General features: G+C 41.8%; 2 protein-coding genes and 2 non-coding genes across 4 annotated transcripts in view; 2 read left to right on the top strand and 2 right to left on the bottom strand.

Annotated features, from left to right (window-relative positions):
• The window catches only part of LOC116687662 (zinc finger protein 723-like), a gene marked incomplete at both ends in the record, with an annotated part of 71,912 nt that overhangs the window by 32,925 nt on the left and 11,608 nt on the right, over nucleotides 1-27,379 (bottom strand). The gene's annotated exons all lie outside the window — the stretch shown is intronic.
• trnah-gug (transfer RNA histidin (anticodon GUG)) lies at nucleotides 6,241-6,312 on the top strand. Its single transcript has one exon. It is a non-coding gene; the product is annotated as a tRNA-His (tRNA).
• LOC116687661 (uncharacterized) lies at nucleotides 19,591-21,912 on the top strand. The gene is made up of 3 exons (XM_032513202.1): nucleotides 19,591-20,238; nucleotides 20,742-20,871; nucleotides 20,977-21,912. Exons 1-3 carry the CDS (start codon nucleotides 20,150-20,152, stop codon nucleotides 21,730-21,732), a joined length of 975 nt encoding a protein of 324 aa, XP_032369093.1. The 5' UTR covers nucleotides 19,591-20,149; the 3' UTR covers nucleotides 21,733-21,912.
• Nucleotides 26,362-26,577, bottom strand: LOC116688712 (small nucleolar RNA U3). The gene has a single exon (XR_004331844.1). It is a non-coding gene; the product is annotated as a small nucleolar RNA U3 (small nucleolar RNA).

A 27,379-nucleotide genomic window follows, 5' to 3' on the forward strand; every position in this document is an offset into this window, starting at 1 on the left:
TGTTGTTCTTGCACATAACCGTGTTCCTGTTGCTCCTCACACAGAGAGTGAAATCACGTTAGTAAATGTCTGGTCTTGACATGTTTACAACTTGATCGTGTTTTTCAGCATGTTATTTAGGTAGTTTGTTTCCCCATCCTGTATATATTCAAATATTTGTTTTTTTAATCCTATTATTATTATTATTTTTTAATGTATATTGTACGTACATTTCATTTATATTTTTAGTCTGTACTGTGTGACTGTTGTACGCTGCTGTAACACTATAATTTCCCTTTTTTTGGATCAATAAATATCTATCTATCTATCTATCTATCAAACTCATCGAAGCAGAAGCAAAAATCCAAATGTCACATTCCTTGCTAGGTCTACACAATGTTGCGATGTTAAAACGTAATTTCATTCCTCTTTGGTGTTGCATTGCGATAACAAATAGCTACATTTGTGTAAAGTAATCGACAGGCTTCATGTCCGTGTTGAGTAGGGAGGGAAATGTAATGCATACCCCTACGTTTTATCTTCTTCTAATATTTATCATGAAACGAGGAAGCGATATAGAGGCCCAATTAAACAGAAAGTGGGAAAAACAGCCGTGAGAGAAACAAATCAAGGGACTGAAGAGCAGGAAGAGGGAGAGCCAGAGGAGTTTGGGGAGAGGGCATGTGATGAAAGAGAGGGATATTAAAGAGGGTGAGGAAGATGAAGAAGAGGGTGAGGAGTATGAAGAAGAGGGTGAGGAGTATGAAGAAGAGGGTGAAGAGCATGAAGAAGAGAGTGAGGAAGAAGAAAACATAAATGGGAGAGAGAGAGGAAGAGCCAGAGGGACAGCAAGTGGATCCATGTGGATCAAGTACTGCACCATCAGGTTTGTGATGAAGAAGGTTCTTACTATTTTCAAAGCAGTGCAATTACAATTTCATTGTAGGTCTGCTGTGTGTCCTTATAATGGGGATTTCTGCTGTCAAATTCTTTTTTTGTGTCAATACAGCTCTGTTTCTTTTTTTTTAGTACATACTTGGCCTACATTTTGAAATGCAGGTATACATGCATACAGTGGTATGCATGCATTTAGGAACCCATGCTGAAGTTGACTTAAAAGAGGAATTAAAAAAATCATCTTTTGGAAATTGATCTTAATGCCTTAATTTAATAAAAAGGAAAAAGCCAACCTTTAAGTATACCAAATGCATTGTCCAGTGATGGTGGTATACTGGTGAGCATAGCAGTAGTTTTCGTTGTGTGGTTACTTGCTTTATTTGTCACAAAGTAACCAGAAAGGTTACTTGCCCAACCCAATTGGAAAAAATATTAGATCTCTGTTATGGTACAAACAAGGGAACATATCAATCAATCAAGCTGCCTCCACGAGGATCCACAGATACAGGCAGCGCACTACAATTTGCAATTTGTTTAAAGTTTATGAACATTTGAGCAAACATGTACAGTGCTGCTTTTTAGGTTGTTGTGGCCGAGTGGTTAAGGCGATGGACTAGAAATCTATTGGGGTCTCCCCTTGCAGGTTCAAATCCTGCCGACAACGAAAGGTGATCTTTAAGAGTGGCAGCAAACAAATGACACCTCACGGTTTACCAAATTGCAGATGTGTCTTCACAAATAATATTGTGTTATCTCATAGGTACTGGAAGCCACCAATGTGTTTCTTGTCTGTGTTACAAGATTTGCAGTGAACGTTGTATTGTCCACTAGAAAGACAGCAGGTGTGTTAATTTTTGACTATGATTTATACCATTAGCAGTTCAATCATTTTGCCCAGGTTTGATTTCCATCCACCGCAGTTGTATTTACAGGTTTTGAAGCCATTGATCAAAATAATCGTGATTATCACTTTGGCCATAATCGTGCACCCCAAAGAGATCTAATGTTTTATCAAACCAGTTTTGGCAAGTAACCTTTCTGCTGACTTCTTGTTAAAAAAGCAAGTAACATCACTCAAAGAAAGCTACTGCGATGGCTGGGAATCAAACCCAGGTCAACTACTTAGAAAGCAGCTATGCTCACCACTATACCACCATCACTGGACAATACAATGTTCACTTCAAATCTTATACTACATCTGGGCATTGAGACTGAAAATGCGCTTTATCACTGAAAGTCCCTCCAGGGGGTCCTGTGTTATTACATTCACAAGAATGGGGAGTGCGCGTGAATAAGCATAGCTCCATTCGATAGCTCAGTTGGTAGAGCGGAGGACTGTAGAGGCAAAAAGCTGAAATCCTTAGGTCGCTGGCTCGAAGGAGAAGTTTTTTTCCAGAGTTTCCCTTCAGGGATCAATAAAGTATTTCTGATTCTGATGTAGAGATGGACAGACGGCCCAAAAGCCTAATACTTCTTGCCGAGACATAACATGAAACAAAAAAAAGAGGTGTGGTAGATATGAGCGCAGAAATCCTTTTACGACAGGCTTTACGTGATATTCATGAAATGTTGACAATGAAATGCGCACAAGACAGCTACGGGATTACTGTGGGGAAATGGAGAATGGCTAGGTTAACTGAAGATTTTAAACATTGTGAAAATTAACAAAACTTATGAACACGTTAAACATATACGGGCATCTAACAAATAACTACAGTCTGAGTCTTTGGATGGTATAGGTAGCGTATCGCTACCGTGACGGCCGACATGGGCCCCGTCACAGTTACCGACAACTTTGGCAATGAATGAGTATTTCACATTGAACACTTACGATTGGGCGGTCATTAAGAACAGGGCATTGCCGGTACAGATAAACAGCAGAGTCAGAAAGGAGTCTCACAAGTTGCCTCTTATTACTTTAGGTACTTCACCAAGCTATGTCATAACAGGTAACCTGATATGAACTCATCAAACTGCAAAACCTGCAAACCTTCCAGCAATGTAACATTTGCAAATGACAGTGGTGGGATTTGAACCCACGCCTATAGAGAGACTTGAGCCTAAAGCCAGCGCCTTAGACCACTCAGCCACACTACCTGCATGCAACTATTCTCCACATCGTGACACACACACGGACCTTAACTAACTGCTTGTTAATGTTATTGGAACAAAACTTTTGCAAGGCAAAAGCCAGTACTTTATTACAAAATCACTCTTTGTAATTTTTCTCTGGCATTGTTGATTATTAGAATATTGTAACCAGCATTAACTGAGTAGGTTTAGGTCTGTGTGAATGTGGGCTGAGCATTTACCTGGGCTGAATTTGTGAACATCTTCTTTTGCATATTCACTGTAAAGAGCCATTACTCCTCCAACTGCCAACTATTGTTCCAGAGACAATAGGATATACAGTTTTAGATTGCAAGGTAACTGTCCAAGACCAAAGACTTCACGGAAATACCTCAAGGGATCAAAACAGTTTGTCAAAATTTGCAGCACAGATCAACCATGTACCATTCAAAAACAAAAGTACAATCATGAAACACATACTACTTAGATGTTGCAGCCATCCTGATCACAGCACCGGGGGGATCTGCATGTTCTTTCTTACCAGCATGTTTCTGGAGGTCCAAATGGCATCTTTGATGGCGCCAAAGGTGAGCCACTGTGTGAGCCACAAAGTTTATAGCCGTAAATCTGCTCCCTAAAAACAATAACAGGTCCGGCTCTTCTTTCCCTCTTTTCTCTTTTGGCTTTTTCATCACTCTTCTTTGCACTCGTTTCCTCTTGGACTTCCACAGGAAATAAAAGATGGCTCATTCCAGGTCTAAAATCACTTAAAAAAAGAGCTGATGAGTAAATCAAAGCTAAAATCACTGCCTTTTTTAAAACACCAATGTGAATAGTCAAGGTGTGAGCAATCAGGAAGCTCACATAAAAGATAGCTGTTGGAGCCTTGGTCCTTCCCAAACCTTCCCTCAAAATGTGAATCACAGATTTTCTACGCTCTTCATGTTCCAGCTCCATCTTATCTTAAAGAGCTCAGAGTACAACAGAGGTCTGTGCACCGGGGGAAATGGTAGGAGTGGACTTCATGGGACCCCTTCCTCTCAGCAAGGGCCGGAATTCAGTTCTGATGGTGGTGGTCGATTTTTTCAGTAAGTGGGTGGAGCTGTTCGCGTTGAAGGATGCCAAGACACCAAAAGTTTGCCAGATCCTTAAGAACGACATCTTTACACGATGGGGGGTACCCACCTTCCTTGTGTCTGACCGTGGGCCCCAGTTCACCAGTTGTTTACTGTCCAGCCTCTGTGAATCCTGGGGTGTCACGCAAAAGCTTACCACCGCATACCACCCACAGACGAATCTGACGGAAAGGGTCAATCGGACCCTGAAGACCATGATCGCCTCGTTTGTGGGGGAACATCATCAGGACTGGGATCGATGGTTACCTGAGTTCCGGTTGGCTATTAACACGGCCGTGCATGAGACCACTGGGGTGTCCCCTGCTGTGTTGGCTTTGGGTCGCAACCTCAAAGGCCCATTGGAGCGACTTATTCATAAGGCACCCTCACCCAGCACATCTACATACAACACACTACACACACAGGCGCTATTGCTGAAGGAGGTTGAAAGACACGTTGGGGTGGCAAAAGCCAGACAAGCTAGATACTATAATGCACGACGCAGAGATGTACACTTTGCTGTTGGGGATCTGGTCTGGGTTAGGTCACATCCACAGTCTAAAGCCTCAGCCAAGTTCTCTGCTAAGTTTGCACCCAAATGGTCAGGGCCAGTTAGGGTAGAGAAAAAGCTAGGACCTATAAATTACCGTGTTCGAGGGTTATTCGATAATGCGAAGGTGGACCATATAAATGTGGTAGACCTGAAACCCTTCTATGGCCCCAATAAGCCGCTGGCTGGGGGGGGGGAATGTAATGGTTGCCCATGTCCATCTTTAATAGAGGCTATATTATATGTGGGGAACATGCAGTAGTGTATTGTTGTTATTCCCATGTTGATAAAGTATGTAGCCTAGTTATCAGTGGCCTAGATTGGTATCACGTGTATGGTCTGATGTTGGTGTATTTCTAATGCATACCTCTATATAATGACACTGGGTTGTGACGTGTGAAAAAAAGGCTGATCGATTGGGCGAGAGAAGGACGGGGAGAAGCGGTCGGGTTCAGAGGGCGCAGCGTGGCAGTTTTTCCAGGAGACCCCGGCCTCCGGATCAAATACGTTTTCGGTGGATTACAAACTGGGATTACTCCTTGGTGCTACGGCGGCGACCCTGGTGCTGAGCGGACCGTGGCGAGGTTGCGTGAGTTGTCCGTGCGGACAGTTATTAACCGCGGCTTCTGGCCACGCTTCTCCGGCCATGTTTTGTTTTGTTTTGTTTGTTTGTTTGCTACTCTGGATCCGGACTATTTAAGTTTATTGAATGACATTGGTTTTGTTGGGACGTTGGGGTGTTTTGGGGGAAAAGTGTTTAAATGTGTGGGTCACTTTTAAGTGCGTTGACGTGTATGTACGGAGGGGGTGTGTCCGATGTGTAATAAGTTGTGTCATTAATACACGCAGTTAAACTTACAATCTATGGTCTACTTTTTATTTTAATAGCATGGTTATTGAGCCGACCTAAAGGCATTTAGGGGGTTGGTAGTGTTGGGGGGGGGTTTATTCAGGTGTTGTGTATTTAAAATAGGGAGGACAAGCTTCTAGCCGATTGATATCAGGGATCCGCCCATTACCTTAATTTTAAGCGTTGTACCTTTCCTTTGCCGAGTGGGTTTGGGAATTGTTACATCCTCTTACTTTTCCTCTTTTTCCTTCTTCCCTCCCTCTTCCCATTTTTCCTCTTCTTCCCCCCCCCCCCCCCTTCATGAGACTATTGTTCCCCAGCTTTGGTGGATAACACGTCTGATTACGGATCAGAAGATTCTAGGTTCAATTCCTGGCTAGCTTGTAGTGCTCTTTAGCAACTAAATCCCTTGTTCGTCATTTCCATCTTTACCCCCCCAAGACAAACTCTACAAAGAAAATGTACATCTATAAAGAGCCAAATGATGAGTAATTATTGTTTCAACATGTGTGTTAAGTCATCTGAGCCTCTAAGTGTCAGTTAACTACAGCAATAATCAAGCTCTTGCTGTTGTTCTTCTGTTTTTGCTTGCTAATAATTATATGCTTGCTAATAATAATAACGTCCCTGAAGGACAGAATCAGCAGTGCTAGATAAACCATCCATGAAATGTTCATATGTTAGTCAACAATCAGGGAAAACGGGAAAATATCAGTAGAGTTGATATTCAGAGTTCCCACTATCCTTTCACAACAACAAGGCGCTACTGCTACCAAGTGGCCGTGATCGTATAGTGGTTAGTACTCTGCGTTGTGGCCGCAGCAACCCCGGTTCAAATCCAGGTCACGGCAGCTTTGTATAACTAGTTCTCTGTTATGCCTCCAAATTATTCCATCCTCTGCTTCATTTAACACTGATAGAAACTGGACAGCTTAGGATAAAGGTCCTGCAGGAGGCCCCACATTTTGGACTACAACAAAGATTTGACTGGCTTTCTGTACACTTGCCAACAAAGATCACCACTGTTTGCATAGAATGGTGTGATAAGCCAGGTACTCCCAATGCTCTCTGAACCTGGATTCTGATGTTTTAAAGTGTTGTTGTTTGTCTCCCTGTGATGTGTTTTGGTTGGACTGATTTATACACTTGTTATTTATGTATTTGACATTAACCCTGTTTAGCACTTTGGTCAACTGTTGTTGTGTTAAATGTGTTATTGAAATAAAATTGACATTGACAATGACATTGAACGTAGGGCTAGTGGGACAATGGGTAATGCGTCTGACTACAGATCACAAGATGTTAGGGTTGACTCCTGGATAGTTTGTTCTGTTGATTAGCTATTAAATTACTTGATCCTCATTTCCAAGTTTACTCCTGTACATTGTCTATCACAGTAAATTAAATACACAGTAAAAAGCCAAATGATGCGTAAATAGGTTTTCAACATGTGCTAAAACCGCTCTAAATCCTTCAATTTAACTCAAGCACAGCTGTCATCAAGCTTTCTCTGTTTTTGTTTTTTTAGAATCAGCAGTACTAGATAAACTATCCCTGGAATTATCAGTTGTTACTCATCAATTAGGGGAACCTAGAAAATAGCAGCATATTTGTGGATCTGATTTCCGACTATGCTATCACAACAATGCAGCGATTTTAATACCAAATGGTTGTGATCTTATAGTGCTTGGTACTCTGCGTTGCGGTAGCTGCAGGAACCTCGGTAGGAATCTGGGTCACGGCACCTGTGAGAAGCTACTTTTCTGTTGTTTCTTTGAATTACTACATCTTCTGCTTTACTTTACAGTGATAGAAACTGGACAGCTTAGCCTTAAAGTCCCGCAAGAGTCCCCAAATTTTGGACTGTAACAAACGTTTAACTGGCCTTCTATACCCTTGCCAACAAAGATCACCACTGTTTGCATACAATGTTGTAAGAACGTAGCTTTTGCTAATACCAAACGTAGGGCTAGTAGCGCAATGGATAACGCGTATGACTACGGATCAGAAGATTCTGGGTTTGACTCCTGGCTAGCTCGTAGTGCTCTTTAGTAACTGAATCCCTTGTTTGTCATTTCCAACTTTACCCCCCAGGACAAACTCTTCAAAGCAAATGTACATCTGTAAAGAGCCAAATAATTTCTTTATGCTTCCTTCAGCAGACAAGCTTTATGGAGATGCTGACTTCATTTTTCAGCAGGACTTGGCACCTGCCCACACGGCCAAAAGTACCAAAACCTGGTTCAATGACCATGGCATTACTGTGCTTGATTGGCCCGCAAACTCTCCTGACCTGAACCCTATAGAGAATCTATGGGGCATTGCCAAGAGAAAGATGACAGACATGAGACCGAACAATGCAGAAGATCTGAAGGCCGCTATTGTAGCATCCTGGTCTTCCATAACACCTCAGCAGGGCCACAGGCTGACAGCATCCATGCCACGCCGCATTGAGGCAGTAATTCTAGCAAAAAGGGTTCCAAACAAAGTACTGAGTACATATGCATGATTATACTTTTCAGAGGGCTGACATTTCTGTATTTAAAATCCTTTTTTTATTGATTTCATGTAATATGCTAATTTTCTGAAATTTTGAATTTTGGGTTTTCATTAGCTGTACGCCATAATCATCAAAATGATATCAAATAAAGGCTTGAAATATCTCACTTCACATTTAATGAGTCTATATAATATATTAGTTTTACCTTTGAAGTTGAATTACTGAAATGAATGAACTTTTGCATCATATGCTAATTTTTTGAGTTTCACCTGTACATATGAATTACCATGCTTTACTTTTTGTAGCTATATGTACGAATGGTTGATGAGAACGGCCTGTTTAGTTTGAACCTGCCGGGCCATCTCAGTGTCTCGACGGCTGCCTCAGTAGTTTTTATTCTGTTCCATCAGCCCCTCACTTCCCCCGGGCTTGTGCAGATCTATAGAACTTTCTAGACATGCCACCAGATACCCCCAGATACCCTGGATTCATGTTAAGGCTTTAATTTTTGAAAGAACTTTAAAATTATTCCGTATATTCTGGTATATTCCGCTCCAGCTGCACTACAACCCAACCCTATTACCCGCTAAATCATCAGATTCTTTTTATGAACAGTTGAGACTAATCCACACCCACAATGTGAGTTTAAAAAGCCCCCCCCCCCCCCCCCTTAAAATGTATGTAAGAGCCTCATGTTGTGAGGATAACTTACAAAGTGAATAAATTAAAACTCTGTTTTGATTTCAATAAGTTATTTTTAAACTTAAACTTATACTTAACTTTAAACAAAACTAAATGCCTTATATTTGGAAATCATACTACAAATACAGATGTTAAATTAGTAATTGATAATAAAACAATCAAAAGAGTCTAGGGAGTTACATTTCTGGGGGTTGAACTTCAATCCAAACTGTTCTGGAAGCCCCCTATTAAATATCTGTATGAAGATGGCCTGGAGTATTAGTATATTGAAAACAACTACAACTACATATTGACCCAAAATACATTACATACTTTGTACTGCACACTTTTTACCATATTTGTTATATTGTGTGGGAGTTTGGGGAAATACTGTACCTAGAAAAGTAACTTACAAAATATTTGCACGTTGCAAAAAAGAGCAATCAGGACAATAAATCACATACATGAGCTAATCATCTGTTTTTAATCCACATTTGTTGATATTTATGGACATCGTTACATTCAAAACTGCACAATTTATGTTTAAAGTTAAAGAAAATAATTGATCATGTAACATACGCCCAATGTTGAAGGAAAGAGCCGGGGGAAATCATCTAAGAGAACGTTATGAACTACTGTTAAAAGCATGTGTGTTTCAGTTTGTGGGGTGAGATTATGGGATGGACTGAACAATGACATTAAAAAGAGCCATAATACCATTTAGTTACAAAAAGGATTATAAAAATCATTACTGGACCAATACAGAAAAGAATTTGAAACATAGGAATGGAAATATAATGCAAAGGTATTGTTGTATAAGTATTTGCATATCTTTTTACTTTGCTATAAGATGATTTTGTGACATAGGGGTCATTTCCAATTGCTTCCACCTGCTCCTTCTCAAACTTATCCTTCGAGATAAATAAATTAAATGAAACAAGATAACTGGACAAATACATTTCCCGTATTAGAGCCATATTAGAAGCATATTTTGTATTTTTGCAATATATGGTTTGCTATATGTGCATTTTACGTTTTACATCTTTTCAGCAGGAATCTTCTTAAAAAATCTAACAATCCCTCCTTTGATTTGAGGCAGACTCAGGCCGTAAACTAGAGGGTTATTAATGGGGGGGACCATCAAATACTCTAAAGATAAAGCAACTGTGATGATAGGATTCATTTTATCAGCCTCAAATCGACTCAATGACAGCTCACAGAAGACAGAGAGAGAATAGGTGGTGAATGTGATGATGTGAGGCAGGCAGGTCTGGAACGCCTTTCCTCTGAAATCAGACGAGCTTCTCCTGCAAACAAGCAGAATACGGAGATAGGTGTACAGGACAAAGAACAGGGGGGTTAGGATGGTTGTGACTAAAAGAAACTGACCTGCTATGTTGTTCAGAGTTGTGTCTACACAGGAGAGCTGAACCAGAGGCAAGTTGGAACAGAACAGCCTATTCAGTTTATTGCCACACAGCGGTAATCTGACAGTAAGATAGAGCATGAAACCCACAACACATACAGGGTAGAGCACGGAAAAAATCACAAGCTGTGTAACCATCTTAAATGTCATTTTACTGTGATAGTGTAAAGGCTGGCAAATAGCAACAAATCTATCATAGGCCATGATGCCGAGGAAAGTCATCTCACATGATAAATAGTTGTTAATAACATATATCTGAATGAAACATAATGGACGTGAGATTAAATGAGTGTCAGACAGAATGTCCATCAGAAACCTGGGGAAGAAGCCGGCTGAGCCGTACAGAGAGTTAAAAGACAGACAGCTGATAAAAATATACATGGGCTGATGCAGAGACTTCTCCAGACAGACTGTCAGAATAATGACAACGTTAGCAGAGACAATAGTCATGTAGAGCAACAGACACAGACTGAAGAACAGATACCTGAGGGGCCCAAAGTCTGCAAACAGAGTGAACCGAAAAAACAAAGGATTCAGGCTGTTGTTGCTCATCATGTCTGCACAACAGCAGAGCTGGAAGAAGAGAAGTGAGAACAGATGGAGATACAGTAAATGAGATTAGAATTTTAACAGCAAGAATTCCTATTTCAACACTAGATTTAACACTATCTGCATTTATGCAAGATGCATAAAGTGCACATTTCTAACAATTGTGATAGTTCAGAAAGACAAAACATGGACATGGGAGAAAAAAGGTCAGTGTCACATGAACTAAATGCACAAGCAACCTCACATGTTTCATTGAACAATATTAGAGTTGAATGACTGAAAAAGAGATGTCTCCAGGTTAACAAGGCTCATACATGACAGACGTTCAAAAGGTTTTTTTCCACAAGTGATATATTTGCAATTACATTCAACCTTTGGGAAAAGCTTTTAGCATAGTGAAGTTCTCCACTTTTGTGTCTTATAACAGCTGATATGATCAGCTGAAACAATATACTGTATATAGTGTTCATATGTGTCCTGTGGCGTGTCCAGCAGGTAAAAGACATTCAGAATACAGTCTTTGCATCAGTGTATGTGAACATTTAGAATAACACACAGCCCCCTCCCCTGACTGCAGCAGACTGAAGCAGCAGCTGAACCTTTATCCTGTTTTGCTGTCTCACTGAGAGCAGCAACCTGGACACACAGGGTCCAAAGGGAGGGACGGTGTGTCACACACTGATTACGCATTTTTTTGTTATGTTGCATCAGTATACCCAAGCCCAGGCTTCCAAGGCCAGAGATATACTATGTGTCACTCCAACCCACGGTGCAATGAGGACAACAAGTATGACGTAAAAAATATTGAAGATAAGAGTTCCTCAGTGTTCTTTTTGATGTTGTTGTTTTGTTGTTGAATGTTCTGAATGTTCAGATTCAAGAGTTCTTGGGGTCTTCACAGACACCTTCAACCAACATTACCCTGATGTAAATGACATCAGACCAGAGGATCCATCGCGAGGCATCAGTGCTCAAGGAGTCATCTGATAGGGGCCCATGCAAAAACTTTACTGATATCTCATAGTAGAACCTTACAATGGACATGTGTTTACAGACACTTTGAAAAAATGGTTTGTTAGTGTGTTAGTTAAATATTTAATAAACATTAAGAATGTGCAGATGAACAATATGAATGTGCAGAAAGATAAATTGATGTGGATGTTGTCTGATGGCTGGTCTGGGAGGATGTATGGGTGGAGGAGACTCAGAGTGGGGGGTACCCTCTCAGACGCACTTTTTGCCGGAATAGTTTACAGACCCCCAAAAGCGTCAGAGTGTGTAGAACTGAGATTGTTGAGATTGTTGGGAATGTTGGGATGTAAGATCGGTATGCCTGGGATGACCAGCGACTTGGGAACTGAATGGTTTGGTTGGAGATGCCTGATATGCCGGCTGTGGATGCTGCACCAATGCGGAAAGAATGGCGGGAATAATGTTTGGGTCATATGACTGAAATGCAGAGAATTCTATTCAGATGTTTTTGAAACCAGAATCGAGTGTCCATTTTGGAATACTGAAAAGTGGGTGTTGTGGAGATGCCTTGACGGCGTACCTGGAGCCGATGTATTTGATTAGTGGCTCGTAGGGGTTGAGGTAGGAGCTGAGGTGCGAGGCATAAATTGGGAAGGAAACTTCTAAATGTGAATATGAGAGAGTTTGAGGTGTGGATGGTGATGTCTGATAAATTGGGGATGAAGAGAAGGATTATAGACGGATGAAGTCGGTGCAAATTCTGACCACCCCAAAAGCTGAAAAAGTGTTGGATTGAATGAGCATGGGTGATGGGGGAGGGGGGATTGGGGGTAAGGACAGACCAGCTGGAAAGAAGAAGAAGACCCTGTGACAACAGGCGTGATGCCACCGGCTGTGGCCGACGCTGGCGGGGGACCCGGAAGTGCTGGAGGCCAGGTGGTCGTTGCTGCTGGGGGTAGCGATGGAGGTTGACGAAGCGGGCTGAGTGACTGGAGCAGCTGAGGCTAGGCCGAAGGAAGGGCAGAAGAAGGGATGAAGGGATGTATGCGTACAGGGTTTTGTGAAGCCTGCGAACATGGGGGTGAAAATGCAGAGATCGCCTGAGACATGACAGACAAAGGGAGCAGGCACATCGGGAAACACGACCTGACCCCCGCCAGTTGGAGCTGGTGATGCGTGCTGTGGCTGTCGAGGCATCGTGACGTCAGGCGTGATGCCACTGGCCGTGGCCAATGCTTGCGGAAGACCCAGAAGTGCTGATGGCCCGGTGGTTGTTGCCGCTGGGGGTAGCGATGGAGGTTGACAAAGCGGGCTGAGTGACTGGAGCCGCCGAGGCCAGAGAGAAGTTGTCAACACGTGAGCAAAAACATTTGGGTGTTGGGGAAGGGAGGGGGTAGGGATGGGGGACGGAGGAATGAGGGTAAGGACAGACCAGTTGGAAGAAGAATGCTTATGAAGGACGGGTATGATGTCCAAGCTTCTGCTGTGCCCTGCCACGTCCTGCTGTGCCTTGTAATGCCGAACAGTGCCCTGCTATGCCATGAACTACTATAAAGAACTGCTACAAACTACTATTTTTTTCTATTTTTGTTATTTCCACTCTTCACTCTAACCCTAACCGGCCCGTCAGACGCCGCCTACCAAGAGCCTGGGTCTGTCCGAGGTTTCTGCCTAAAAGGAAGTTTTTCCTCGCCACTGTCGCTCTGTTGCTTGCTCTGGTGTAAACTACTAGAACTGTTGGGTCCTTGTAAATTCTGGAGTGTGGTCTAGACCTACTCTATCTGTAAAGGTTCTCAAGATAACTCTTGTTATGAATTTATACTATAAATAAAATTGAATTGAAATGAATTAAGTGTATCTGAAGCCTTTTTTCGGTGAGTGCCGAGCGTCACTGCACAGCCTCCAACTAAGCTTGAAGACGTAGATCTGACGTGAGCAACCTGTCATTAAAGTTGTAAGTCTTCTGGTAGCTGTCCCTAGTGTTCCTAGTTAATTTAATTTAATTTACACATAGTATAAAGTCATAACAAGTTATGTTGACAGAGTATGTCTAGACTACTCTAATTTACAAGGACTCAATAATTCTAGAGCAGGCAGCGTGACAGTTGCAAGGAAAGAACTCGGGCTGGATGGAAACTGTATACCTTTAGAGTCTCAGAGCTGTGTTGTGCCAAAAATAGTTTGATATGAAAAGGAAAGAATTGTGAAAATGTATCATAAATTGGGAGAAATACAGGAGAGGTTTCACCACAGGAGGAAACCAGCAGAGGGCAATGAAAAACAGCAGTCTCCCGGGGAAAATGGGGGGGGTGTTGGTGGAGTGCAGAAGTAGAAGAAGCAGTAGGCAAAAATATTAGAGTTTTGCTACTAGCTCTGGACCTATCAATATATTATCATACAAGTGTGTTTTTTCGTATTACTTTAAAATAAATATGAAATTAAATGACCATTTACTTAATTTGCCTGTTTAGTGAGCCCCGTCACACACAAGGTCCCGTGAGATTTCTGCCTCTCTATGAACGATGTTTTGCAGCCCATTAGTGGCTCCTAAAGGCGGGGTACTGATCCCCTCTGGACAGGAAGTTTGTTCACACCTGTACGAGGTAGTAAGATGATGACATCTCAACCAATGAGGTGTCACTGCAATCAAAGGTGTGAAGACAGCATGAAAAAAATCAACATCTGATGCAATCATTACTGAACAGTGATGTTTTAGTTGATATTGTGTCTGCCATAAGTACAATAATTTAATCAATCGGAATGTTTTAGATCTTTAATAATAAAAGGGATCCAATTACCATGTGTGATGTCAGATAGGTTGCTGTCAGTCCCAAATCCGCAGAGAATTACATCCCGACTCTGCAGATCCTCTCAGCTTCACAAAGGGTTTTTAACTCACTGATTTTTGTGTTTTTAAGGCCCAACACATTACTATTTTCTTCATTTTCACAGTTTTCATGAGCTACCTTTCTTTAGAACTCTCTAAATACTCGCTGTACCAAAGTGTGGTGCTGCTCAGCACAAAGACACAGTTAGAGACAAGCTGGTGAACATGGATGATTTAGCAGGTAAATAGGGTTAGGGTTGTAGTGCAGCCGGAGCGTACCAGAATGTACGGAATAGTGGCCAAAGCTATTTTGATGGGAGACAAGCAGGAAGTAAGGTCATGTTGTAACATGTGCAGATTGTGGCATGGCATTGTTTTGCTGAACTAAGCAGCGACGTCCATGAAAAAGACATTGCTTGGATGGCAGCACATTTGCTCCAAAGTTACTCCAAAACTTCATGCACCTTTCAGCATTAATGGTGCCTTCACATACGTGCAAGTTACCCATGCCATGGGCAATAACACACCTAGTACAATCACAGATTCTGGCTTTTGAACTTTGCGCTGATAACAATATGGATGGTCCTTTATCTCTTTGGCCCGCAGGACGTGATGTCCATGATTTCCAAAAACAATTTAAAATGTGGACTCGTCAGACAACAGCACACTTTTCCACTTTGCGTCAGTCCATCTCAGATGAGCTCGGACCCAGAGAAGCCAGTGGCATTACTGGGTGTTGTTGAATGATGTCTATCACTTTGCATGGTAGAGTTTTACCTTGCACTTGTAGATGTAGCGATGGACTGTGTTAACTGACAATGGATTTTCAAAGTGTTCCTGAGCCACGTGGTAATAATGTCCTTTACATAATGATACTGGTTTTTAATGCAGTGCCGTCTGAGGGATGTCATGGGCATTCAATGTTGGTTTTCAGTCTTGCCAGCTTACGTGCAGAGATTTCTGAATTATGGACTGGGAACAAAAAGTTTTTTTTAAAGTTCTTTCAAAAATGAAAGCCTTAACATGAATCCAGGGTATCTGGGTGTATCTGGTGGCATGTCTAGAAAGTTCCATAGATGTGCACAGGCCCGGGGGAAGTGAGGGGCTGAAGGAACAGAATAAAAACTACTGAGGCAGCCGTCGAGACACTGAGATGGAACGGCAGGTTCAAACTACAGGGGGGCTCGAAAGTTTGGGCACCCGAGGTAAAAATTTGTAGTAATGTGCATAAATAAGTCAAGAAAAGATGGAAAAAAAGTCCAAAAGGCATCAAATGACAGACTAGACATTTGTATAATATGTCACAAAAAGTTAGATTTTATTTTCATTATTTACACTTCCCAAATAACAGAAAACAAAAAAATGGTGTCTGCAAAAGTTTGGGCCCCCTGCAGAGTTATTACCTTGTACTGCCCCCCCCCCCCCCCTTTGGCAAGTATCACAGTTTGGAAACGCTTCTTGTAGCCAGCCAAGAGTCTTTAATTCTTGTTTGAGGTATCTTCGCCCATTCGCCCATCATTTACGTTGAGGTCAGGAGATTGTGAAGGCCATGGCAAAACCTTCAGTTTACGCCTCTTGATGTAATCCAGCGTGGAGTTTGAGGTGGGTTTAGCATCATTATCCATTTGTAGAAGCCATCCTCTCTTTAACTTCAGCTTTTTCACAGATGGCATCCAGTTAGCGTCAAAAATTTTCTGAAATTTGATTGAATCCATTTTTTCTTCTGCTCGTGAAATGTTCCCAATTTTAGGAAATGACAGACTTGGTTTGAATGTGAAAAGAATAACTCTTAGTGTCAACAAACAACAGAGTCACTCAATTCTCATTGGCCGGGCATTGCCATTAGTTGCCTGGTACACGCCTGGCTGCATCATGTGAGGAGCCATCATTCACTTTCATTTAGGCCACAGACACACATGCTGCTGAGTCCTTTGTAGTAAGTATTCTTCAGGACAAGTAATAAGTTCAAGAATTGGAACATATCAGTTATTTTAGTGACACCTGTGTTGCTTGTTTATGAAGTTAATAAAATGGCCTAATGTGATCTTACAGTGCTTTGTGAAAATAATAATGAAAAAGGTGGGGGCACATCATTGGGGTGAAGAGGCCGGATAAAACAATCAACCGAAAGAAAGATGAGGCTCAGTCAAAGAAAAGTAAAAGAAGACGTTTTCCACACCAAACAGGACAGTTGGGGACAATGGCGAGGTTTGTGGCTTGTTTATGACAGCATACTCATAAATCCTTTGAGGAAAAACATTGGCTGATAAAAAGCCTGTGTGGCTGGTGGCCAAAAAAGTTAACTTCAGGCCCTGCTGACAACCATATGGTACTAAAAAGAAAAACTGCATTACACAATGTAGTCTTCAGCAAGTATAAAGAGCCAAAGTTCATGTGAATGCTACAGCATGGTGTCTTAATGAGCAGAGCTAAAACTGAAGATCTAAACTCATCTCCCTATAGATCCAGGGACTGATGGGCTAAATGACCTTTACTTTGTTGTGTATAGTGGGCATCATCAGACACAAACAGTCAGGTCCCGGGAGATCTAATCTGCCTCTCTGTTAACTTCTTACGGCCCATTAGTGGCTCCTAAAGGCGGTGTGCTGAACCCCTCTGGACAGGAAGTTCTTTCACACCTGTATGGGTTAGTCAGGTGATGCCATCTCGACCAATGAGGTGTCTGCAATTAGAGGTGTGAAGACAAACAAAAGTCAGCATTAACCCATCAACAAGTGATGCAATCATTACTGAACAGGACTGTTTTTTCAGTTGATATTGTGTCTAACATGAGTACAATCATGTATTTTATCGAAATTGTCTAGATCTTTAATAACAAAAAGGGATTCAATTAGCGTGTGTAATGTGAGAGGGGTCGCTGCCAGTCCCAAATCCACAGAGAATAATCTCCCCACTCTACAGCGCCTCCAATATCTAGAGAGGGTTTTTGACTTACTGTTTTTTTGGGTTTTAAGGCCCAAAACTTTCATGTTTTGTTCACTCTCACAGTATCATCAGCGCCCTTTTTTAGTACTCTCTAAAAACTCAGCAGCAAATAGATGAAGTTAGAGACTAGCTGGTGAATGTAGTAGAGGATTTAGCAGGTAAAGAGTTAGGGTTGTAGAGCTGCCGAACGTCCAGGAAGTAAGTTTGTGAAGTATAAAAGCACCCAATTCTGAAAAAGATGGCAGGTTGGGGTGTTGGGAAGGTCAAACTAACAACTGGATCAAACACAGGACTTTTCCCGAGAAACTGGGGATCCTGTGTTTGAAAATGAATAACCATGAAAAGAGGTTTATTCCTCAATACAGGAGTTTGGGGTTTAACTCGACCTGGACCAAGTGTCCGGCATGTCTTCCTTCTCTCTCTCCTTGCTGTCCTGGTGAATAAAGGCTGAGATGAACCTCTCTCCATGATGAAGCTCTCATTGTCCATGGCGTTGTTGAGGAGACTTAAAGGATATTGGGGATGTTTAGGTAAACTGACTAGATACTTGCGCTGTTTCTCTCCTTTGTGGTTGTGCAACCGGCCTGTGGCTCGCATGAAAAAAGACTTGGGGCGAATCTTCACTGGAGCGGAGAGCCGATTCATGGGGACGCCCTATGACAGCTGGTAGAACATCAAACATCGACTTGAATGGCCGTGATTGCTTGTGTGGCTTGCGGCGGTTTCCTAATGCTGCGCAGACGCGCCTAGTGAAAAATACCTGCAACTTTCACCTGGCTGGTTGACAGTGGGCTGTCACTATATTTAAGTTAGTAATGATTGTGTCATGAGTAAGCTTTGCATCAGATTACACACATGAATACAAATGGAACTGACCTCACACAAAGGGAAGCTTACTCGATTCCAGGTGCATTTGGACATTCGCTTCCACCAGAGTTCAATCCAATTCAACTTGGTCAATCAAAACTGTGATCTTGGATCTCCAGGGTACTGGGATTTTCCCTTTCACTAGGGACATTTTGATAAGATTGCTTTTTAATTACTGCATGGCAACATAATACAAGCAGCAGAGAAGTCAGAAAGTTACTGTATTTCATGGTGGTCACCACGTAATGAACAATTACTGCCGGGGCACGATCCACGGTCTCTAGGGGACACAACGACAAGAAATGCCTCACACCGTCGGACGGATCGCCACATGACGGGACACCATGCTTGGTCTCTGGGGGACGCAACATTGGGAAATGAAAGGCCATACGCCGGTGGACGGACCGTGTGATGGCAGCACTAGCAGCCACACATGGCAACAACAACTCATGGTGGTAACTCTTTTGTTTTGAGCACATTACACCTATACAAAATCAATAACTGGACACACACTTTCGTTCTACAAATTTAATTTCAGGTTCTTTATCTTTAAGTGACATTCTGTGAAATTAATACCTTTTCTTTTTTGAGTTGCCAGTTCCTGGGGAGTTGCTGCTGGTGTTTGTTGGCTGACAGTCAAAAAGATTGATTCTAAGCTGTTTAAATGGGGAATGGATAATTGGACTGTAACATGTTTTCCCATGGTTTTTCAAATTTTTGAGTTGTGGTCTTTTCTCTGCTAGGTTCACTTATAGTTAGTTATGATTTTTTTATTTGTTCTTAGCTCATATTAGGTAGCACTGGTTTAACATAAGTTGTAGTTATCGTGGTTTGGCTATTTAATGTGTTTGTCTAGCCCCTGTAATTTTTGTTTTGTATTTCTTTCCAACCTCTATTTATTTTTTGAGTTATGCAGCGTGGAGAATGGAGTGGAAGAGGAAATCGTGGGGAGTCTCAGGAACAACAGACTGTACAAGAGGAGCAAGCAGATGGCACTGACACTGGAGCTTCAGGAGGAGTCACAGGCACTGAGGGTGAAGAAAGCAGAGATCCAACGATGGTGGATGTGGCTAGCAGTCTTCGTGCCCACATGGGCCAGAAAGAAGCCTGTGGCGCTTGACTGAGGGAGGAGTCTGCACGACAGGAGCAGTGGTTTAGGGCACTACAACATCAGGTCTAACTAAGGAAGCTTGAGGTGCCAGCTCGCACTTCCCCAATAGGCTCTATGCACAAACGCTGCTGACGTATTTCCGGTAAAATCTCAGTCAGCGTCTTTACTTCCGCATAGAGCGTTCTATAGTGAAGAAGTGTACTAACGGCAAAGCTTTAATAACATTCACACAGCGATTTATAATATAGGTATCTATAGTATTATTTATAATATAGGTATCTATAGTATTACGTTACATATTCAAATATTTTAGTGATGGCTTCCAGGAAATATAAATATAAATATCAACGGCGGCAAGACAGTACTTCGGCTGAACATTGTTGTGTCCCGTTATGTGAGGCCTCGTCAAAGTTTAATTCTATACTGAGTTTCCACACTTTTCCTGTGGACGAAGAAACACGCAGAAAGTGGATTCACAACATTCGACGTGAGAGATTTAACATCACATCTCATACAAGGGTCTGCAGTCGTCACTTTAAAAGTGATGATCTGATTGAGCCCTCGACCCCTAAAGGGCGTCGCTTGCTGCCAAAGGGAGCTGCACCAACCTTATTCCAGTGGAACGACTACTCCGTGGCTGAACCGAGGCGCTCCGGGGTATGGCAAAGACGGGACACTCAAGTGGATGAGGTTCCTGAGCCAATGAATGTTCATTATCTGGAGCATGATTATTGTTTAGTCCCAGAACCCGGGGCAGTTGATAATGCACTGGACAAGACCGAAGATCTCGAAAAAAGGTGGACCGACTAATGAGACAGGTGGAGGAGCTGTCAGTCCGTCAAAGATTTTGTTTGGGGCGATTTGCTGCTTCCGACGATGATATAAGGTTCTACACTAGGTACGTTTTAAAATATTTGTATGTGTGCATACATGTATATATATATGTGTGTGTGTGCGTTTATATATACACGTGTGTGTGCGTGTGTGCGCATAAACACGGTTGTGTGTAGGCTATATATATATATATATATATATACACAAACAAACAGTTTTTAACATTATGTACAGAGATATTGAGTAAATAAAAAAACGTATACATGTTTGTGTGTAGGATATATATATATATACATAATATATATATATATATATACATAATATATATATATATATATATATATATAATGCGATATGTATATATATATATATACATAATATATATATATATATACATAATATATATATATATATATATATATACATAATATATATATATATATATATATATAATGCGATATGTATATATATATATATATATATATACATATATATATATATATACAAGTATGTATGTACATGTGTGTGTGTGTACATGTAAATAAACATGTCTTACATCTCATTTAGGTTCATGACTTACAGGCATTTAATGAGTTTCTGGAAACTCATTGAACCTGCATCCCACAAAATGATTCGTGTCACCAGAGCAAGAGCAACTACAATGAGGAGTGAAGCTGAAACAAGAGACAGTACATGGGTAAATAAAAAATAGCAAGAAAAAAAATAAATAACTTTGCATTTTCAGTGAAAGCTCAGTCAACACATTATATGTACATAATTGCAAACCTTGTTATTTTTATAGGGTCAGTCCCTGCAGCCCATTGATGAGTTCTTCCTCTTCATGATCCACCTCTCAGTTGGCCAAACACAGCGGGATCTGTCCCACAGATTCAACATTCATCAGTCTACAGTTAGCCGAATTATTACAACCTGGGCCAATTTTTTGTACACCATTCTTGGCTCTGTTCGCATATGGATGTCTGAGGAGGAAGTCAAAGCGCATCTACCCAATGAGTTCCGGGACTACCCAGACACACAAGTGGTGATTGACTGCACGGAACTGCGTTGCCAAACTCCATCCTCTCTCCTGCTTCAAAGTGAAGTCTTCTCCAATTACAAGTCCCACTGCACGTTCAAGGGGTTAATCGGCATGGCACCACATGGTGTGGTCACCTTTGTGTCTTCCCTGTATGCAGGATCTGTCAGTGACAAGGAGCTTTTTAAGCAGTCTGGGATTGTGTCTCTGTTGAAACCTGGGATGGCAATAATGGTCGACAAAGGTTTTCTTGTTGATGAGTGTGTGCCATGCAAAGTCTACAGACCTGCTTTCCTGTCAAAAAGGAAACAGCTGACGGCTGATGAGGTAAAGAAGACACAGTCCATTGCTCGGCTGAGGGTCCACGTCGAGCGTCTCATCCGCAGGGTGAAGGAACACAAGCTGTTCGACACAGAAATCCCTCTTTCCATCACAGGGAGCATCAACCAGCTGTACACTGTTGCTTGCCTCCTTGTAAATTACCAGAATGGCCCCTTAGTAAAAGCATGGGCAAAGGATTAAAGACAAGATAACTTTGTTTGGGGATTGATGAATTTGCATTTATTTTTGTCCAAATAGAAATATTGTAAATATAAATAACTTTGTACAGTAGCACTGCAGGAAAGTAAACATGTAAATATAAATAACATTATACAGTTGTTCCACTGCAGGAATGTAAACATGTAAATATAAATAACTTTGTTACAGTCTTTAACATTATGTACAGTGATGTTGAGTAAATAAAAAAAACTTTGATACAATGTTAAATGATTATTTCTTTTATACATCTGTAGGTATCTTGGCAGGTAAAAGTAAAGAAAGAAATGGTCAGCTTTCTCTCGAATGATCTGAAACATTCTGGTGTCTTTGTATATGCGCTGGATCATCATGTCATCCTGTGCATAAACAACAAAATCACACCAGTCCAATCCTGAGATCAGCATTTGTCCTTGAACTTGCCAAAAGTATGCATGCTGTTGTTTCAGTTCTGGTGTGCCATTGTGAAATTTAAGGTAAGGACAGTCCACGTAACTTTTGACATTGGGACATTTTATCTCCAAAAGTCCAAAAACATGGTGCTCTTTAGGGTCAAAAATAATCCCATCAGGAGAGGCCCCCAGCCAAGGTGCATCGGGGTGAATTAAGAACCCACAAGTGTGGTAGTTCACCTCTCGCAGCAGGCAGTATTCCTCAATTGCAGCAGATTCCATTTCAAGCCCTCTCTTCATATCTGCTGTCTGGCGAGTTCCTTTGTAGATTCTTTCAGCCAGATGTTCAGCCGAGCTCTGTCCACGCACATGACAAACCTCCCTAAAACGTGACGCTGTTACCCGGGGTTTTCGGACCGAGTGCCAAGCATGTGATGCACTCTGTTCTTTGGTGGCATGCTCTATTTTGTGAGCCATATCTAAGGTTACTGCCAGTGACGTCATGTGTGGTTGTCCATGTTTGCTATGGACAAACAAGCAAACAGATGTGTCAAGGCTGTAACCAACTAGTGGCAGAGGTGGCGGTGGTGGGGCATCTTGATGGTGAGTAATGTTGCATGTTGTTGCAGCTGGCTGCTGGTATGACAGCACACTTCCATACTGAACTTTACCAAAGGCAGAATCCACCAAAGAATCCTCATGTGACATCCTGATAGTGGTGACTGGAGGAGCTACAGTACTGGCGTAGTCCTTATATGCCTCTGCTACTTGGAGGACTGAGAGGTCAGGCAGCTCACTGGTGACACCCTTGTAAAGGGTACTCCTGAAATGAAAAGAAAGTTTTAAACAAAAAGCACTTTTTTCTAGATTTTATTCTGTCTAATCTTTCATATTTTTAATTTTAAACTACATTCATCTTTAGTATGAAATGTTTGCGTTGTACCTTAAACCCTCAGCAAGCTTCCTCTCTTTGGGTCTTGCAGACAAAACCACCATTTTATTGACAGGACCTGGCTTGACTCCCTATATATAAAAAAAATGCTCATTGTATTTATTAGTTTATTGCATTTCCAGTAGTTATATTTTTATATATTTTGTATTAGCAAATTCATTTAGAATTACCATTGTTCTAGGTTTATGCCAGCTCTGCTCCGTTTCAGTACAGCTGTGAACTGGAGGAACTGCACTGATGCCAAGCTGTGAGTAGTGGGCTGTTTGGTAGAGTAGTGCAACAATGTGGTTGCACATTGCTGTCCCAGCAACACAAGAACAACTACTCTGTGACAGTGTTACAGGACGAGAGTCTTTAATACAATCTGTAAAAACAATTAAATTGTTAATGTTATTTGTAAATAGATTCTAAATAATTTAAAACACTTATGAACCCATATTTTCATTTAGAGATCAGCTGTCTTTTATGTCCTCCTACTCTTAATCTATGGGGCTTCTCTGACTTCCTCATCGACCTGAAACATGTCGCCCTCACGCTGATCTCTCCTGACAACTGATCTTTACTGGAAACTAAGAAATTACTCAGTCAGTAACAATCATATTGCACAATTTGTATGCAACAGTTAGATCGCATAAACGAGCAATTTTCAAATATACGTCAGAAACGGAGACAACAATTTTAGAAACCGATTAGCTAACTTTAGTCCAATTTAGCATGATATGAGAAAATAACGTTACTCACCCTCAACGTTGTCAATGTAGCTTGAAATATATAATTTAAATCCCTTCTCTTTCTTGCTCTTAGGTGTAACAGCAAACTGCGTCACAATGGTGTTAACATCATTCACGTTAACCTTAGGCAGTTCTTGTAAACAGCGGGTGTAGTTCGCCATTATCTCCACAGAAACACGGCTGTAAACACGGCTTTCAGCGCAGCACCGGAAGTGAATGAGCGGGCTGAGACAAACCCGGAAGCGATTGTGCATAGAGCCTATTCCAGAGAACACATCAACAGCTCTGGACTCAGATGAACCTGGGCCCCAAGTCCAAACAGAACTGGCACAAGAGTGTGTTCCAACCCCGGCCTCATCAGGTAATTTTCAGTTCCCCTTAAAACCCAGATTAGAGAAATTAACAGAGCATGATGTTATTGAACATTTCCTTATAACATTTGAGATAGCTGCAGCATGTCAGTGGCCTAGGTCTGACTGGGTTTTGCGCCTTATTCCATTGCTTACTGGTAAGGCGAGTGGTGCCTATGTGAATTTGGACTTAGATGATTATCAAGATTATGACTGTGTTAAAGATGCCCTTCTAAAGAAATATGAAATTAACCCAGAGACCTACAGGCAGAGATTCCGTTCAGCAGATATTGATCCTGGTGAAAGTCCCAAGGAGCTGTATGTAAGACTGAAGGAGCTTTATGGGAAATGGATCCAAACAAAAGGTAAAACTGTTAAAGCTGTTTGTGAAATTGTAATCTTGGAGCAGTATTTGCGGATGCCATCTCCTGAGCTGCAGGTATGGATCAGGGAACACGAACGGCTGCAGAGGTTGCGTCACTGGCTGATGTGTTTATGGCTGCAAGAAGGAAAGTTCACCCGTGGAGCTACTCCACCTGGAAGGCTACAAAAGACACCCGCAGGCCGACATCCTCTCAATACCATCAGAGGGCAACACCAGTTGTGGGGAAGGCTCCCCTGAGGGAGAACCAGCCAACAAATACACAAAGGTCTAGTAAAGTATCTATTTGCTACCTGTGAGGCCAAGAAGTTCACACAAAGCCAATGTGCCCAAGGAACCCTGCTAAGATCACTCAGATGTGTGTTGTGCCATGGAAAAATGACCATAAATGGTACAGCAATAAATCCATGAAGATGACAACTGGCAAAGTTAATGGTAAAGCTCTGAAGGCCCTAATTAAATCTGGCAGTGATCAGACCCTGGTGCACAGGCAGTTTGTACCAACTAATGTTGTGTGTACCCTTGAAACCATTCCCATCTGCTGTGTACATGGTGATAATAAACCCTACCCCACTGCTGATGTTTACATTGAAGGACAACCCTACCTATTGAACATTGGAGTTGCTGACAACCTTCCTTTCCCAGTAGTGCTAGGTAGTGAGCTGCCAGTCATATTTGATTTGTTGAACCAACCTCAAAGTTGCAATTTTGCCATAACCAGAGCCCAGGCCAAGCTGGTAGATGAGCCCTCTGTTACCCTCAGTGCCCTGCCTTTTTATGACGCAGATATGGACACTCAACCAGAGAAGCCGTGGAAGTCACACAGGCAAAAGAGGCAGGAGAGTGTCCAGCACACTGTCATAAAATTCTTAGTTGCAGTAGCTCCAGACTTGCCTTTAGGTTTTAAGATACCTTCAGACATTGTTCAGGTGCAACACGATGACTCCAGCCTAGTGACTTTATTGGGCAGTGCTTAAGAGAGAGAGGTGGGGAGTGAGTTTGAGTACAGCGCCAAGGAGGAGTATTTCCAGCAGAATGGTTTTCACTATCATCAACATGGACCAGCTACAGTGGTGTGAAAAAGTGTTTGCCCCCTTCCTCATTTCCTGTTCCTTTGCATGTTTGTCACACTTAAGTGTTTCGGAACATCAAACCAATTTAAACAATAGTCAAGGACAACACAAGTAAACACAAAATGCAATTTGTAAATGAAGGTGTTTATTATTAAAGGTGAAAAAAAATCCAAACCATCATGGCCCTGTGTGAAAAAGTGATTGCCCCCCTTGTTAAACATACTATAACTGTGGTTGTCCACACCTGAGTTCAATTTCTCAAGCCACACCCAGGCCTGATTATTGCCACACCTGTTCACAATCAAGGCATCACTTAAATAGGAGCTGCAAGGGAGTTCAGACTCAAACATTCGTAATAGCAGACGGACTTTAAAAAAGATTCATCTACTGCAGAGTAGTTTATAGATTATAGGAATCATCCAAGCTGTGTACAGTAAGGATGGGACGTTGTTGACCTCAACTGAGTAGATAATAAGATGGTGGAAGGAGCACTTTGAGGAACTCCTAAATCCAGCTGACACGTCCTCTGTGGTTGAGGCAAAGGTGGAGGATGATGGAGGATTGTCGTCAATTTCCCAGGTGGAGGTCACTGAGGTAACCCTAACCTCTTTCAAGTAACATTGTCCACCATGGACAAGACAAATACTTCAAGACTGGCAATAACTAAAGTTAATTAAATAGCTTAGCACATTTTGTCATGTTAATTCACATTGATTTTCCTAACATCTACTGATACCACTCTGATCATATTCCCTTCCTCAATATTTCATACAGAAGCAAAGATCAATCATCAACAACAGAGACCATATGAAGTGAATCATTACTCTCTGTCAGTTTCACGCTCAGAAAGGAATATCACGACTCATCATCGTGGTCAGCGAGACCAAACACTTTAGAAACACATTCCTCAAGTCAGAAACTCTAGAAATGATCCCTGAAAGTATAGTCTTAGTTAGACTGGGGGGGGGGGGAAACTGCATCTGATTCACTGCAGAGTGATTGTCACTCAGGGTTCAGAGGGACAGAAGCTAATCGTTACGTGCTCCAGATGACTCTGAGGTGAGAAAATCTATTTAGATCTTTAAGAAGACCGATATGTAGATTGAATTTGATTTTCAGTCAATGTTGTCTCAATAAATGCTCCAGTCATTTATTTGCATTAATACTGGTTCTTAAACACGACCAAGCTCTTCATTCCCAGACCAAAGGAGGGTGGAACCTGCTGCATTTAGACTTCAGCTACTGTTCCAACCTCCACACCTCAGTGAATAGGAAAACACTTCAATTAAAGGGGAGCAAAGCAGCTCTGGCCATTTCTTGGCTGTTTTCTTGCTTTTTGCTCGCGGGTTTTGTCTATCGAGCTCCACCTCCAGCTTCTGAGTAGATATTTGGCAGCTCCTCTGTTTCCTTATGTCTGACTCCTCCCTCGGTCAGTCTGCAGTTTCCTCTTTCTCTGTTCCTCCAACAATGCTTTCTTACGTTTCTGTTTCCGTTTTACTGGCTCAGTCATGACGATACTGTGAAAAACACCAAAAGAAATCTATCGCTACCTTGTTAGCAAGACCTGATATCACGCTACACTTCAGCGTCAGGCTTCAGATCACAGGCGCTAGGGGGAGCGAGACGACCACCACTCAACTCATTCCAATGACTTCGCAGCTGCTCTGTTGGGTAAATTAAGCTAAAAATAAATGCATAGTTGTATAAGTTCTAATGTTTATTTCTTCCCAGTGTGACTCCCAGGACATATGA

The sequence above is a fragment of the Etheostoma spectabile genome, chromosome 4, assembly GCF_008692095.1.
Source record: "Etheostoma spectabile isolate EspeVRDwgs_2016 chromosome 4, UIUC_Espe_1.0, whole genome shotgun sequence".
Taxonomy (NCBI): domain Eukaryota; kingdom Metazoa; phylum Chordata; class Actinopteri; order Perciformes; family Percidae; genus Etheostoma; species Etheostoma spectabile.

Excerpts from the sequence above, each read along its gene's own strand:
- LOC116687661 (XM_032513202.1), top strand. The coding sequence starts at position 20,150 with ATGAGACAGGTGGAGGAGCTGTCAGTCCGTCAAAGATTTTGTTTGGGG. Across the intron at positions 20,239-20,741 it reads GATATAAGGTTCTACACTAG|GTTCATGACTTACAGGCATT; the intron begins GTACGTTTTAAA and ends CATCTCATTTAG. Across the intron at positions 20,872-20,976 it reads AAACAAGAGACAGTACATGG|GGTCAGTCCCTGCAGCCCAT; the intron begins GTAAATAAAAAA and ends TTATTTTTATAG.